The following is a 13,874-nucleotide window of genomic DNA, read 5'->3' as shown; positions in this document are numbered from 1 at the left end:
ATCTCTGAATTTAAAAAAAATGTATATTAAATTATTATTATTAGTACACTGGAGTGAATGAAAGATGGATAAGTGTACTACAAGTGGTGAATAAATATATATATATAAAAAAAATAGTAGTATGTTAAAATGTATTTTAGTTCATATATTCATGGTGTCCCAAAATAGCACAGTTGAGTACACTTAGATGACCTTAAGTCTGTTTTAAGAAGTACTAATATATTAAGTGCAATATTAAGAGTATTTTAAATGCATTAAGGAAATGCACTTTTTCTCTCTCCTGGGAGCAAATATATGGCAGACTGCGTATCTGTTCTTTCTCTGTCGGACAGCAGGGGGCAGCATTTGTTGAACTTGAAAGAGATTTGTAACAGATCTGAAGTCACTTTGTATCAAATATGCTGCTTGATGAGCCGCTTAAATTATTTTGGGGGGCATAAAAAAGACCCCGCTCAGTTTACGGCTGTGTGTAAATTGAAACACATGAAGACACAAAGAGTTTGTCCTTCGCCTCTGTTGACGGGACGCTCGAGGTCTGAGGATAAGTTAGTGAACCCCGTGTTGTTCCGTGACCGCTGCGATCACAGCTGAGAGTTTCCTCAAATCAAACCGACATAAACACACATCAAACACCAGGATACCTGATGACTAGCGCTGGGAGATTTTCTGCCATATTTTATCGACAGATATTTGTTCCACCGAGTGTGTTTGTGCGTCTCGGAGGGATTTCCCGTATGCTGGATGTTTATTCTTGCGGTTCTGTCGCGTTTCTCTGAAGTCTTCAGCTCTTAATGGTGCTGGAGAAAGACGCTCCACCCATCTCTCCACCTTTACATTATTTAAGAATAGAAACACCTTCCTCTGACATGACTTGAGAAGTGTCGGCTTTGAAAGCGAAGCTGTCTGCATTCACAAAGGTAAGATTTGAGAGGCTTGATCTGTGTGACAATCAGTTAACAACTGAGCTCAATATTGACTGTTAAAGACAAGAAACTATTATAAGCATGCAGCTTGTTTATTAATAATGCTTTTGCTTCATGCATTCTTACACACTCATATCTATATTTTGTTCCTTTAAAAAAAAAAAAAAAATTGACTTGCACGTAAACTTTTTAAAGTTGAAGCTTCGTTCTTTGAACGCATTCTTTTCATGCAACATTTTCTGTCGTTTAAGAGCACCTGCAGTAGAGGTTATAGATGTGTGTATTATTGCGGAATATGCATGCATGAACTCATCTGAATCGCTCTTCTGCTCACTGCATGTGCACCTGCTCTCGCATGCCTCCCTCCCTCACAGACATGAACTTAGATGGGGACAGCAGCATGTCAGTCAGTTGTGGGAATGGCAAACTTAGGCAGTGGCTCATCGATCAGATTGACAGCGGGGAGTATCCCGGCTTGGTTTGGGAAAATGACGAGAAAAGCATTTTCAGGATTCCCTGGAAACACGCGGGAAAGCAGGACTACAACCGAGACGAGGATGCGGCGCTCTTCAAGGTGATTGAGGATGAAGGTGGACCTCTGATTTCAGTCTCGAAGTGTCTGTTGTGGCCCCAGAAAGCATTAGGACTCGTGTTATCAAACCAAGTGGCTTTATTTAAATAAACACTGCATGCTTTTCAAGCTAGACTTTTGACGAAACCGATCAAACAATAGATGTAGTGTTGAACAAGAAGACAGAAGTGGTTGCAAAGCATTAGTGGATAATGCCATAGTTATTGTACCACACTTGTGGTTCCTCTGTTGGACACCTGTGTGAACTTGACCTCATCCCCTAAAAATCACCGAAAAACCACCTGATTCAGAGTAGCCCAATCAAGCCAAAATGATAAAGAAAAGCGCAGTTTGTTCCGAGAACTGCTTGTTTGCAGCCACGTGGTTTGATATTTTGTTATCTGATGACGTTCAAGCACCTCTAGTTTATAAATAGTTTTGAATTTATTATTGTTATTAAGGCACATTTTTGCAATTCTTTTTTTGTAATCATATAGGCTACTGTAGGATAAATTATTAGGAGTAATTTCCTATCAGAGAAAATGCATACGTGTTGTATTGAGCTGAGAAAGACCATTGCATGTTAATAGATTGGCATTCTGTTGTAGTAGAAACAAAAGCAATGACAATTCAGTCAATCAAACACATTGAACAGTATTTTATTCATTACATAATAGCACACTTATTAACAATAATCATATTATTAATAAGAATAACATTACTCATCCATTTGAACTATTGTATGCATTAGTATATGCCTGAGTTGATGTGAGCCAGTTCTTCATGGCCATTTTCTTCTGCTTCCTCCCTCACTCTTCATCTTTTCTCATCTTCACACTGGCATTGTGGTTTGTAGGCTTGGGCCCTGTTCAAAGGCAAGTACAGAGAAGGCCTGGACAAACCAGACCCTCCAACGTGGAAGACCAGGCTCCGCTGTGCCCTGAACAAAAGCAATGACTTTGATGAACTGGTGGAGAGAAGCCAGCTGGACATCTCAGATCCTTACAAGGTCTACAGGATAATACCAGAAGGAGCCAAGAGAGGTAACCTCCATTTTTGGATTGTAATGAATCGCAACGAGTGAAATGCATTTAATATATCACAACATGCATCAGTAGAAGGTCTGTTGGATCTGTGCATTGGTTGCCTTCTAATCCACAAATATACACGCCTTGAAGGGGTGCTGTTTTTGCTCTAGGTTTGATGCATTGCATCATTCCAGCTCTTACTGAAAAGTAAGCTCACAAAAGAGCCATGAACAGAGCTAATTTGCTACACAGAGGTGGAGGCATGCTATGCATTCACATTAAATATTGCTGCTTGCCCTCAGTATGTGTAGCAGGAAGCTAAGAGGAAGCCACTACATGTGCTAAAATCCCTCAAGCTTTTTATAGAGCTTCGGTTACCAAGTGCACAGCACAAAAGCAACACAAATCACCCCTCGGTCCTTGCATAATACAGGCTTGTGCTTCGAGATGCTGGGCCAAGACCATGAAGACCTCTGGTGTGACCCTAAAGCATTCAAGAGTTTGCAGAATTTCAGTAATTTTATAAAAATGGCATATATTGTAGTTTCACACCTTAATATAGTTGCTATAATTAGTGCTTGTGAACTACCTGCGAAGTGGAGTCTAGAACTGTACTGTAAGAGAACATTTAGTTTTGAGGATAAAGCAGATGTAGACACTAATATGTAGAGAAAATGGACCAAAAATATAAAATATAATAATTGATCGCTCACCTTGGACGGACTTTTGACCAAAATCAAATCCTCTAAAGAATGGAAATGTCCCTCCCACCTGCCTCTGATAGCAATAGCAAGTAGCTAATCGTGACTGTGGCGTAAACTATTTTTTGGCTATTTACAAAAAGATGAGCTGTTGGATATGTCCAGCCTCAGCTTCTGTTAACTAAATAAATACATCAGCAAAGGAAGGAAAACTGCACTCGTCAGGTCATGGGCTTTTTTAACACACTCTCATGGCAATTCGTAACTGTTTTACGCCTTGGCGAATTGGTGGCAAATTCGTACGATCTCGTTCGTATGTTTTCGGACGATATGCTGAGGTTTGGGTTTAGGGCTGGACCTTCATGCTTAATTTTTATTTATTTATTTTTGACAAAACGTGCATTCTCGTACAAATCAAATTGTACAAATTCATATAAAATCGGCAACTCTTAAAATAGTTTTCATGTTTTGTTATGAGCTGAAGTTGGCGCTTTAGCAGCTTCTCCAAATCTGTTCTCGCGTTCAAAGCAAACCAAGAAAGTCAGAAGCTTGAAAGTGCAATTATCAGTTATTGGCCACAGTTATCACAATTATAGCCAAATGCTCGACTTGTGTTGAAATGTATTTATTGATTTATTTTTTTCAGACAGAGATTCATAAATATTGTTGTGCATATGTATATGAAGGTTATGAATAGATATTTTTTTGTATTTTAGGCTCTAAGTCCAGCAGTATGGATGACAGCGCAGCACATGTGACTTCTATTAGTTATCCAATGCATTCTTCTTATCCTCCTCTACAGCCTCAGGTAAGGTGCATCACCTTTGCCATGTCACACCTTTTTAACAAAATATTAATTTCCATGGAAGACATCTTATGTGAAGAGTTTTTCTTTGTATTCACTGTCCCATTAGCATTGCATCTATATCTAGTACATATGCATTTACTGCATGTTCCTAGCAGATGCTTTCAATGTGAAACAGTGTTGATACTTTTATAGTTTTTATTAATATTTTGAATTAGTTTATATTTTTAAATTTTCTGTTTTTGTAATTTTTATTAGGTTTTTTATATGCCAATATTGTTTTTATTCTTTTTTCTAGTTTTATGTTTTTGATTATTTTATTTTAGTACATCGTTAAGCAAGTTATATTTAGTGCATCAACTTTTACACACACACACACACACACACACACACACACACACACACACACACACAACTATAATTATATCATGACATCAGAGCAGTGTTATTTTAGTATCACTGATGTACTATTATAGTTTTTTTATTATCTATGATTAATTTTTGTTTACATTTTTATTTTTTTGTTTTACTTCAGTTTAAGTATTTTTGTTGTTTTTATCTTTTTATTAGTTTTCTTTTTTTAAATATGCCTATATAGTTTTTATTTTTTTTAAGTGCATCAAGTTAAATAAAACAAAAATGAGAAATTTTGCCTCCACAACCAGCTGAGATATATATTTTTTTATTTTAATGAAAGTTTTTTAAATATAAATTTAATTTTAGTTCTAGTTTTAGTTAACTTTACTAAAAGTGCATACTCAGCCCTGCTGTAAAGATCAGCTGGTTCCGGCTGGTTGATTGCTTGTTTAGTGAACCAGCACAGCCTTATGAAAGCTCTCTGGTGAAGCAGGTTAACCAAGTGAATCTAGTTGGTTAAGCTAGTTAAGAACTCTAAGGGGCGCTCTGGCGTATTGGCATCCCATGCTGGCGAGCAGCAGCACTGCTGTTTTTCAGTGATGAAGTTCAGTCTCAGAAACCCGTCCGCTGTCTGTCTGCAGATGCCGGGATACATGCTGCCCCAGGAGAGACGAGACTGGAGGGAATACAGCAGCGATCAGCCTCATCCTCAGGCTCCTCACACAGAGTTACCATACGGCCAGTGTCCGTATCCGCCGACGCGCTCCTTACCCTGGCACCCATCGGCCTGTGACAACGGTACCAACAATACAGTGTCCAGTTCTGAGTGCATAACATTAAATTCATCTCATTATCTCACATTTGGCAAACAGCTACGTATCTTAAGCAGTGTTGGGAAAGTAACTTTTAAAAGTAATGCATTACAATATTGCCTTACTCTATAAAAAGTAACTAATTGTGTTACCCAGTTACTTCTTATGGAAAGTAATGCATTATATTACTTTTGCGTTACTTTTGTTACCTGGGCTGGACTTGCTTATTTGTTTTTTAATAACAAATACCCAAAAGCTATATTTTTGGCAACTGTAAGGGCCCTTTCACATCTAAAGTGAAATGAATAAGCCTCAGGAGACAGGAGAGCTGTCAGTCAGTAAACGGGAAAACAAGTAACTGCTGTTACTTATTTGAAAAATAATTCAGATATTATGCATTATTTTACTAGTTACTTGAAAAGTAATCGGATTACATACCTCGCGTTACTTTTAATGCGTTACACTCAACACTGATCTTAAGTAAGCCAATATGATTACAGGCCATATTTAAAGGTTGTGTGCCATATTTAGCATATTAATGTCAGAGAAGCTAGAGCTATACTTGGGCATAGATGCCACTTAGTCACTTGTTTCTGTAAAGATTAAGAAGAGAGTTTATCTAAGGCGAGCAACATTAGCCGACTTTAAACAGAAAGAGGAAATCCTTCATTTATGATTCAGTCTGTCTGTATTAATGCTTGTTTATTAATGCCACTTCTCACTTTGTAAAATGGCAAACTCAAGCGGTAGCAATGAATTTGAGTCACAGAACATACTGACATTTAGTCCCTTTAGTATTGTTTATTTTGGGGTTAATTGCATTAAATTAACCAATACAAAAACAGGCCTGAAGGGGTCTGGTTTCAGCGGGTCCAGTCATGGTCTGGGTCTGGTCTCGATTCTGACTCTTGAAATGATAAAAGCGGAAAGACAATCATTTTATTTTACTATAGGCACCTTTGTCATGTATTTTTAATTTTGAATGCATCTACGCTTTCCAGGATACCAGATATCTGGCTCCTTCTACACATATTCACCTACAGAAACCCATCCAGTGGCCATGGACCCCAATATGAGATCCGCCGAAGCCATGGCCATTTCAGGTATGAACACTGCCAGTCTTATTTTAGCATCATTGAGATACTGTTATAATTTATATAAATGTATATATTTTTTGGATTATTTAGATTTATTTATTTTCATTTTAGTTTTAGTAATTTTCTTGTGTGTTATTTGTCATTTTTAGTTATTTATATATTTATTTTTTTGCATTTGTTGCATGAGTCTATTTAATTTATATAAATTTTTTATTTCAGATTTAGTTATTACATTTAAACTAAAGGAAAATGGGGTAAAAAAAAAAAGAAAGTTTTTTCAGTTATTTTATTTCAAGTAACAATAAATTACTAATCAATCTATTACTAATCAGAAATTAGTAATAATTTCTGATTAGTATTAATTAATTTTTTAATTAATTTTAATTAATTAATTTTTCAGAATTAATTTTTTATATATTTACAGTAGGGAATTTACAAAATATCTTCATGGAACATGATCTTAATATCCTAATGATTTTTGTCATAAAAGAGAAATGTATAATTTGGATCCATACAATGTATTGTTATCTATTGCTACAAATATACCTGTGTTACTCATGACTGCTTTTGTGCTGCAGGGACACATATTAATAAAAAATTAATGGATCAATATAAGCTTTCTGGACCCAAAAAAAAAAGTTTCATTTTAGGCCTTCGGGTCATTCTGACCCGCGCGCGAGGGAAAGGTTTGAAGATGAAGGTTAATGTGAAATTCTATCTCCTGTGGTCCGCAGACTGTCGCCTGCACGTCTCTCTGTATTACCGCGAGTCTCTGGTGAAGGAGATGACCACCAGCAGCCCTGAAGGCTGTCGGATCGCCTCCTCTCCATCTCCAGGGTCCCCCTCGTCCCCATCCTCCCCGGGCCCCGAGGAGCGGCTGTACGGTGGGGCCGAGCCTGTGCTCTTCCCCTTCCCCTACCCTCAGTCACAGCGGCGCGGGGCCGAGAAGCTGCCCAATGTGCTGGAGCGCGGCGTGCTGCTGTGGCTGGCTCCGGACGGGCTTTACGCCAAGCGCCTGTGCCAGGGCCGCGTGTACTGGGAGGGCCCGCTGGCCCCGTACGCAGACAAACCCAACAAGCTGGAGAAAGAGCAGACCTGCAAGCTGATGGACACGCAGCAGTTCCTCTCAGGTTAGAGATCTCACCGCGGCGGGAACAGAAAGTGCTGCTTTACAGCCTCATGGTGTATTTTGAAGGTCACATGACTGTTTTGTCTGTAGCTTGAAGTCCAACATGATTAAACTCCCTTTAAACCACTATACAATACAATACAGCAGAAAGATACATTTTCAAATACATTTCAAAATATACAAAAAATGGCCAAAAATGTTTTTGCTGAAATATGTTTCAGAATACATTAATGTAAATATATTTTCTACCACACTGTGAAAAAAAACTACAGTTGAGAAACTTAAAAGTTTAAGGCAACCAGCTTCAGCTTTTGTTTGTTTGTTTTTGTAGGAGATTTTTGAGTTTTTTCTATTTTTTGTTGTATAAACTGAAAACAATCAAGTTGAGAAAACTCAAAAATCTCCTGAAGCTGGTTGCCTTAAACCTTTAAGTTTTCTCAACATTTGATTTTTTATAGTGCAATATTGTTTGTTTGTTTGTTTTTTGGCCATTTTTTGTATATATATATTTTTTTTATATATTTTAAAAACAAAAAGAAAATCTAGCTTTTTTTCTTTTTTGTGGAAAATTTGCTTTTGTACTTTTGCCAGTATTGGTAGTGTGCTGGATTCAGTTTTTTTCTTTTTATCCTACACACCTGTCTATTATCTGCAGGTGTGCAATAATTGATTGTATATATTGATATTTTAAAAATACAGTGTAAATATATATATTTTAAAAGCATTTCAAAATAAATGTTGTCCTCCATATATTTCAGTGCAAGAAAATACATTAATATATCACATGTGTTTTGATTTGAAAACTTTATTTGTTGTCTATAACACGTATGAACATATTGAACACATTTGAATAAAATTCAGCAAGGAACATACTAAAAAAACAAAAAACAATATAATTAAAAATATAATAATTATTGATCTAGCTACATTTGCTTTAATGTAAGCTACTGTAAGATTATATATGTATTTTCTTGCCCCTGAAATACATTTTGAAATATATCTTGGTATATGAATATTAAAAATGCATACATTTTCAATTTCAAAAATACATTTCATTGAGTTTCACATATATTTTTTGTCATAATGGTTAGATTAACTTTGTGTGTGTTTGTTAGAGCTGGAGATGTTTGAGGTGCTTCCACACATCGAGACTCATTTATGAAATTAATTTCAGTGTAAATCCTTCCTGGGATTCATCTTTGTAAATGTTCATAAAACGATTCTTACCTAAGCTGACACATTCAGTTTAATGCAACCGTTTAATCAAGAACTAACGTTTGAATGATGGATTCACAGTCTCTTTGATTTGATTCGCTTGATAAATAATCTTTGTCAGATGGCAGCCAATCAGAGCAGTTTGTTTAGCTGTAGATGTGTTTTTAATTGGCCTGTACTCAGCTCTCTTGATGAATGAGGGAAAGGCCTGTAATTCAAGCTGTGAGCTCATGAAAGCATGTTCATTAAGCTGTGTGTGTTTGGCACTGTAGGATTCTCCAGCGAGCTCCTGAGCGTCTGATCACACACACATGAACACACACTCCATCCGTCCACCTGCTAAAGTTCATTTGCATTTCAGCTCTCTGCTAGTCATCAGCTTTGAGGGTCTAGTGTTCGCATTATTGCTCATCAGGAGTTTTTTTGTCTTTGATGGGAAGAGTCATGACTGTAAAGAATGGCTTTTGACATTAAAACCCTGTGCCAGACACTTTTTAGACACTTTTGTACCACTTTATATTTGTCAAGCTAGTTGCTTACATTTAGCAGACGCTTTTATCCAAAGCAACTTACAAATGAGAAGCAAACAAAACCAACAAAAGAGTTTTAATAAATAAATTGTTTATAATAAATAAAAAGAAAACAAGTAGATAGAATAGAAAAATAATAGAGAACACTAGTGTTAGAGGGTCTCATTTAAAATAATTAGTAATCAAATTAAAATCTGCCAGTACAATTATCAAAATCATATCAAACATAAATGCAATCAAACAATAATGATGTATAATTGAAATTAAATTATTTAAATGGATTGCATTTATACCTAATGATTGTTGCAGGTGTACATCATTTTATTTATACTGAATTTGGTTGCACTTTATTTTAAGGTGTCCTTGTTACAGTGTAATTATACATTTAAGTACTGAGCAATATTAATGAACTACATGTACTTACTATATGGTTAGGGTTAGGATTAGGGTTTGGCTTGGGTTACATGCATGTTATTATGCATAATAGTATGTACATGTAACGTGTAGCAATGAAACCTTAAAATAAAGTGTTACCCTGAATTTATACTAAAAACTAACATTTATTATCATAGCAAAAATGTAAAGAGAACTATTTATATAAATAATAGCAAAAAGTGAGTATTTGCATTAAAATTCTGGCCGAAAATGTGCTCATTTGTCATTTAAAAAAATTATGCACAATGAGGAAAAAATCTCAATGATCCTAAAGAGCTTCATTTCCTTCATGCACAATATATTTCTTCTTCTTTTGATAATTGTAATTTGGGGTGAACATTTTTGTGAGTTTCATGTGTATTGTGTTTGTGGCTGCAGAACTGCAGGGCTTCATTCACCACGGCCGTCCCATGCCGCGCTCTCAGGTGGTGCTGTGTTTCGGAGACGAGTTTCCAGACCCTCAACGGCAGAGCAAAATGATCACAGCTCAGGTAAAATCAGCCTCTCCACACCATTTATATCATCATAGTGTTAATGTACTCGCATGAACTCAGTAAATGCATATTTCTGTACTCAGATGCAATAATGCATGACTACAGCGCTTTGAAATTTCAGGGAAATGTGAGTTAAAGGACAGCGTGTGTGATGGTGTTTGTCTGCTTTCGTAGGTGGAGCCCATGTTTGCCCGGCAGCTCCTGTATTTTGCGGGTCAGACCAACGGTCACTACTTGCGCGGATATGAGCTTCAGAGTCAAGGTGCTTTACCTGTAGAAGAGTATCAGAGAAGCATCCAGCACTTGCAGGAGTAACAAACTTCACATATAACTGAGCTGAGATACTGCAAAGCCCAGCCGCTCGTACTGTATCTGCTCTACAGCCAGCAGAGACTAGTGAAAGCCAATGGAGAATTATTGACATCTTAATGAAGACTTGAAATCGCATTGCGATTACTTGACCCACTTTCACATCCCAAAAGCTACGAACATGAGAATCCAGCTCTTTGGACACCATACAGTATTGGATGCAGTCATTTTGTATGAAAAAGTTTCATGAATTATGTCTCAATGAGTTCAAAATCTGAAAACCCATGGGAAAATTTTGTTTGTTTTATATCAGCTTCTTTTCTGACACAAACCACATGCTAACACATTGTCAAGTTCATTTCAATTCAACTTTTCACTCAAATCGTGCTGATAATGTCATTATGTAGTGACAAATTATCCATAGCAGAAGTGTACGCAGATTTTTGGACTCCCTAATATTTCATATGGACGTTTAAGAAAGAAGCTAACCAAAAATAAAAGTACAATCTAACTATTTTCCCCCATAAAATATAGTAATTGTTTGTTAGTGGGACAAATATTTTTGATAATGTATAGTTGAATAGATTTTCTATTACTGGTCAACATTGCTCTGCTTTTCTAACACAATCCTCTTTTTCTCATTGTTTTTAACTCGGCACCGTGTGAGTATTTATATTGTATGCATGTAGGTTTCTATATGCACAGCCGAATGTACTGTACAGCTGTATAGATATCTTGAATGTAATCAAAGTAATTATTTCTCTGAATGGCATCTGACAAGAAGTTATATAATGCTAAATACTAAGAAACAGTTTGTGGTTGTGTGTGTGCGCGTGTGTGTGTGTGTGTGTGTGATTGTTATCTGCCTACAAGTAAAGATCTAAGTTGCAAATGTAATCATGACGAAATCTGCTTCTCCCCTCATTGTGTGTGTGTGTGTGTGTGTTCACGTGTTGAGTGCTGATGGGAACACACTAGAGCAGGTCACTGCCCACAAAACTGTGATGTCAGATGTGTGAATGAAAGAGGCATGAAGAGAAAGACCTTTTCAAATTTCTAGTTTCCCACTCTGTCTCAGAACCGTTTTAATTGTATTTTGTGTTGTTTTGTCTATTTTATTTCAAATCTGTGCATTTTTCATTCAAGTCAAATAAAGATATTTTTCTTATGATCCTGGTTTTGTCCTGTATATTGTTTGTTTCTGCTTGGCTTTCAGAACTATGTAATAGAGAATGTAATATCTGTTGTCATATAATGTAATATAATATAAATGAATAATTCAGGAATATGACTAAATCAACTTGAGGACATTTGGTTAAAACAAGAAGTAATTTTGGCTCCATCAGTGGCACCAAAAATAACTGCAAATATAACTGTTTTCAAACCAGTTTCCCAGCCACTGCCATTGGTCAGGCAAACAGATGGTCCCGCCCCCAATCTCACGCCATTGGTTGAGTCAGTGTTGTTGTGATCAGGGTGCTCAAACAAACAGCGGAGCGTTTCATGAACAACAACATCACTCGCTGCTTTACTACCACAGTATGATGCATCGGTGGATAAACTAACTAGCTAGTCACAACTGTTTCTCGAAAACACATATAGGAACTTTTTGTTGCGCGTCCATCCTTTGGACTACACCTAATCCGAGACAGAGACCAAACCAGCACTCCTGAAATTCATCTGAAAGATCCACATTTACTGCCTGAAAAAAAATCCAATATTTAATCAATAAATACAATCAGAATGATAAGTCAAGTCAAGTCAAGTCACCTTTATTTATATAGCGCTTTTAAAAGTACAGATTGTGTCAAAACACTTAACAGTATCAAATTAGAGGATAGAGTGTCAGTAATGTATAGTAATAAGATTAAAAACTAAATTTTCAGTTAAAGGCATTTCATTATTGAATTCAGAGATGTCATTGTCTAGCTCAGTTTAGTTTAAATAGTATCTGTGAAATGAAATTGACGATAATCGCTAAAAAATGAAGTGTCCCCAACTGAGCAAGCCAGAGGCGACAGCGGCAAGGAACCAAAACTCCCTCTGAGACAGAATGGAGGAAAAACCTTGGGAGAAACCAGACTCAGTCGGGGACCAGTTCTCCTCTGGCCAGGATATTATTGTTTATTTATTTGATTAATTATTGATTTAATTAACATTTTAAATGTATTATATTTCTATTTTTATATTGTTGCAATTTCTAACAATAATAATATTATATAGTTAGGTATTTTTTTATTTTTATTTTTAGTTATTTTCTTTTATTTGTAGTTTTGTTGTATTTTTAGTCGAGTTCTTCACTGGGGATATGTCCCCGGGGCTCATCCAGGTGTCCGGCCTCCGCCGACGATCAGGGAGACATCATCTCACGGCACCGATCCACCATCTGATCCGGACACGGACTGAGAAACAGAATAAGAAAGAAACAGACTAATATTAACGTTGATGCCATTCTTCTTACGATGTAACGAGTACATCATGTGTTATGAGGAGTGTTCCCGGTTCCGGTTGATCTAATTAATGCAGCCTAACAATCTTTTAACGGATTTGAATAATACAAGTGTAGTAGTTTGTTATGTGTAAGCCAGGTTAAAGAAATGTGTCTTTAATCTAGATTTAAACTGACAGAGTGTGTCTGCTTCCCGAACAGTGTTAGGTAGATTGTTCCAGAGTTTGGGTGCTAAATAGGAAAAGGATCTGCCGCCCGCAGTCGATTTTGATATTCTAGGTATTATCAAACGGCCAGAGTTTTGAGAACGCAGCAGACGTGGAGGACTATAATGTGATAAGAGCTCACTCAAGTACTGAGGAGCTAAGCCATTCAGGGCTTTATAAGTAATTAACAAGATATTAAAATCTATACAATGTTTGATAGGGAGCCAGTGCAGTGTTGACAGAACCGGGCTAATATGGTCATACTTCCTGGTTCTAGTTTTGGATCAACTGTAGTTAGTTGATCAATCGTGCAGAACAACCACCCAGTAAGTCTAACCTTGAGGTCATAAATGGATGAATTAGCATTTCTGCATTTGACATTGAGAGCATAGGTCGCTATTTAGATATGTTTTCGAGATGGAAAAACACAGTTTTACCGATGCTAGAAATGTGGCTTTCAAATGAAAGATTGCTATCAAACAGCACACCTAGTTTCCTAACTGATGAAGAAGAATTGACAGAGCACCCATCAAGTGTTAGATAGTGTTCTAGATTATTACATGTGGGGCTTTTAGGTCTGATAATTTACACCTCTGTTTTTTCAGAATCTAGCAGTAAGAAATTACTCGTCATCCAGTTTTTTATATTGACTATGCATTCCATTAGTTTCTCAATTTGGTGTGTTTCACTGGGCCGTGAAGAAATATAGAGCTGAGTTTCATCAGCATAAAATTGAAAGCTAACACCATGTCTCCTGATAATATCTCCCAAGGGTAACATGTAAAGTGTGAAAAGTAACGGCCCTAGTACTGA

At 36.6% G+C, this 13,874-nt stretch overlaps 1 protein-coding gene across 1 annotated transcript; it reads left to right on the top strand.

Moving 5' to 3' along the window:
* The first annotated feature begins 350 nt into the window (after nucleotides 1–350).
* LOC306846193 (interferon regulatory factor 4-like) lies at nucleotides 351–11,579 on the top strand. Its single transcript, XM_079379348.1, has 9 exons — nucleotides 351–917; nucleotides 1,298–1,497; nucleotides 2,351–2,537; nucleotides 3,940–4,031; nucleotides 5,027–5,183; nucleotides 6,199–6,300; nucleotides 7,029–7,424; nucleotides 9,982–10,094; nucleotides 10,272–11,579. Exons 2-9 carry the CDS (start codon nucleotides 1,300–1,302, stop codon nucleotides 10,410–10,412), a joined length of 1,386 nt encoding a protein of 461 aa, XP_079235474.1. The 5' UTR covers nucleotides 351–917; nucleotides 1,298–1,299; the 3' UTR covers nucleotides 10,413–11,579.
* The last annotated feature ends 2,295 nt before the right edge of the window (nucleotides 11,580–13,874 follow it).

Source organism: Barbus barbus (assembly GCF_936440315.1).
Source record: "Barbus barbus genome assembly, chromosome: 26".
In the NCBI taxonomy this organism is placed as follows: domain Eukaryota; kingdom Metazoa; phylum Chordata; class Actinopteri; order Cypriniformes; family Cyprinidae; genus Barbus; species Barbus barbus.
The sequence above is the reverse complement of the archived record's forward strand: the minus strand, read 5'-3'. Positions and strand labels throughout refer to the sequence as shown.

What these genes read in the sequence shown, in the direction of transcription:
- LOC306846193 (XM_079379348.1), top strand. Translation starts at nt 1,300, where the DNA reads ATGAACTTAGATGGGGACAGCAGCATGTCAGTCAGTTGTGGGAATGGC. An exon ending in ATCCTCCTCTACAGCCTCAG is followed by an intron (nt 4,032 to 5,026) that starts GTAAGGTGCATC and finishes GTCTGTCTGCAG; the next exon opens with ATGCCGGGATACATGCTGCC. An exon ending in CCCATCGGCCTGTGACAACG is followed by an intron (nt 5,184 to 6,198) that starts GTACCAACAATA and finishes TACGCTTTCCAG; the next exon opens with GATACCAGATATCTGGCTCC.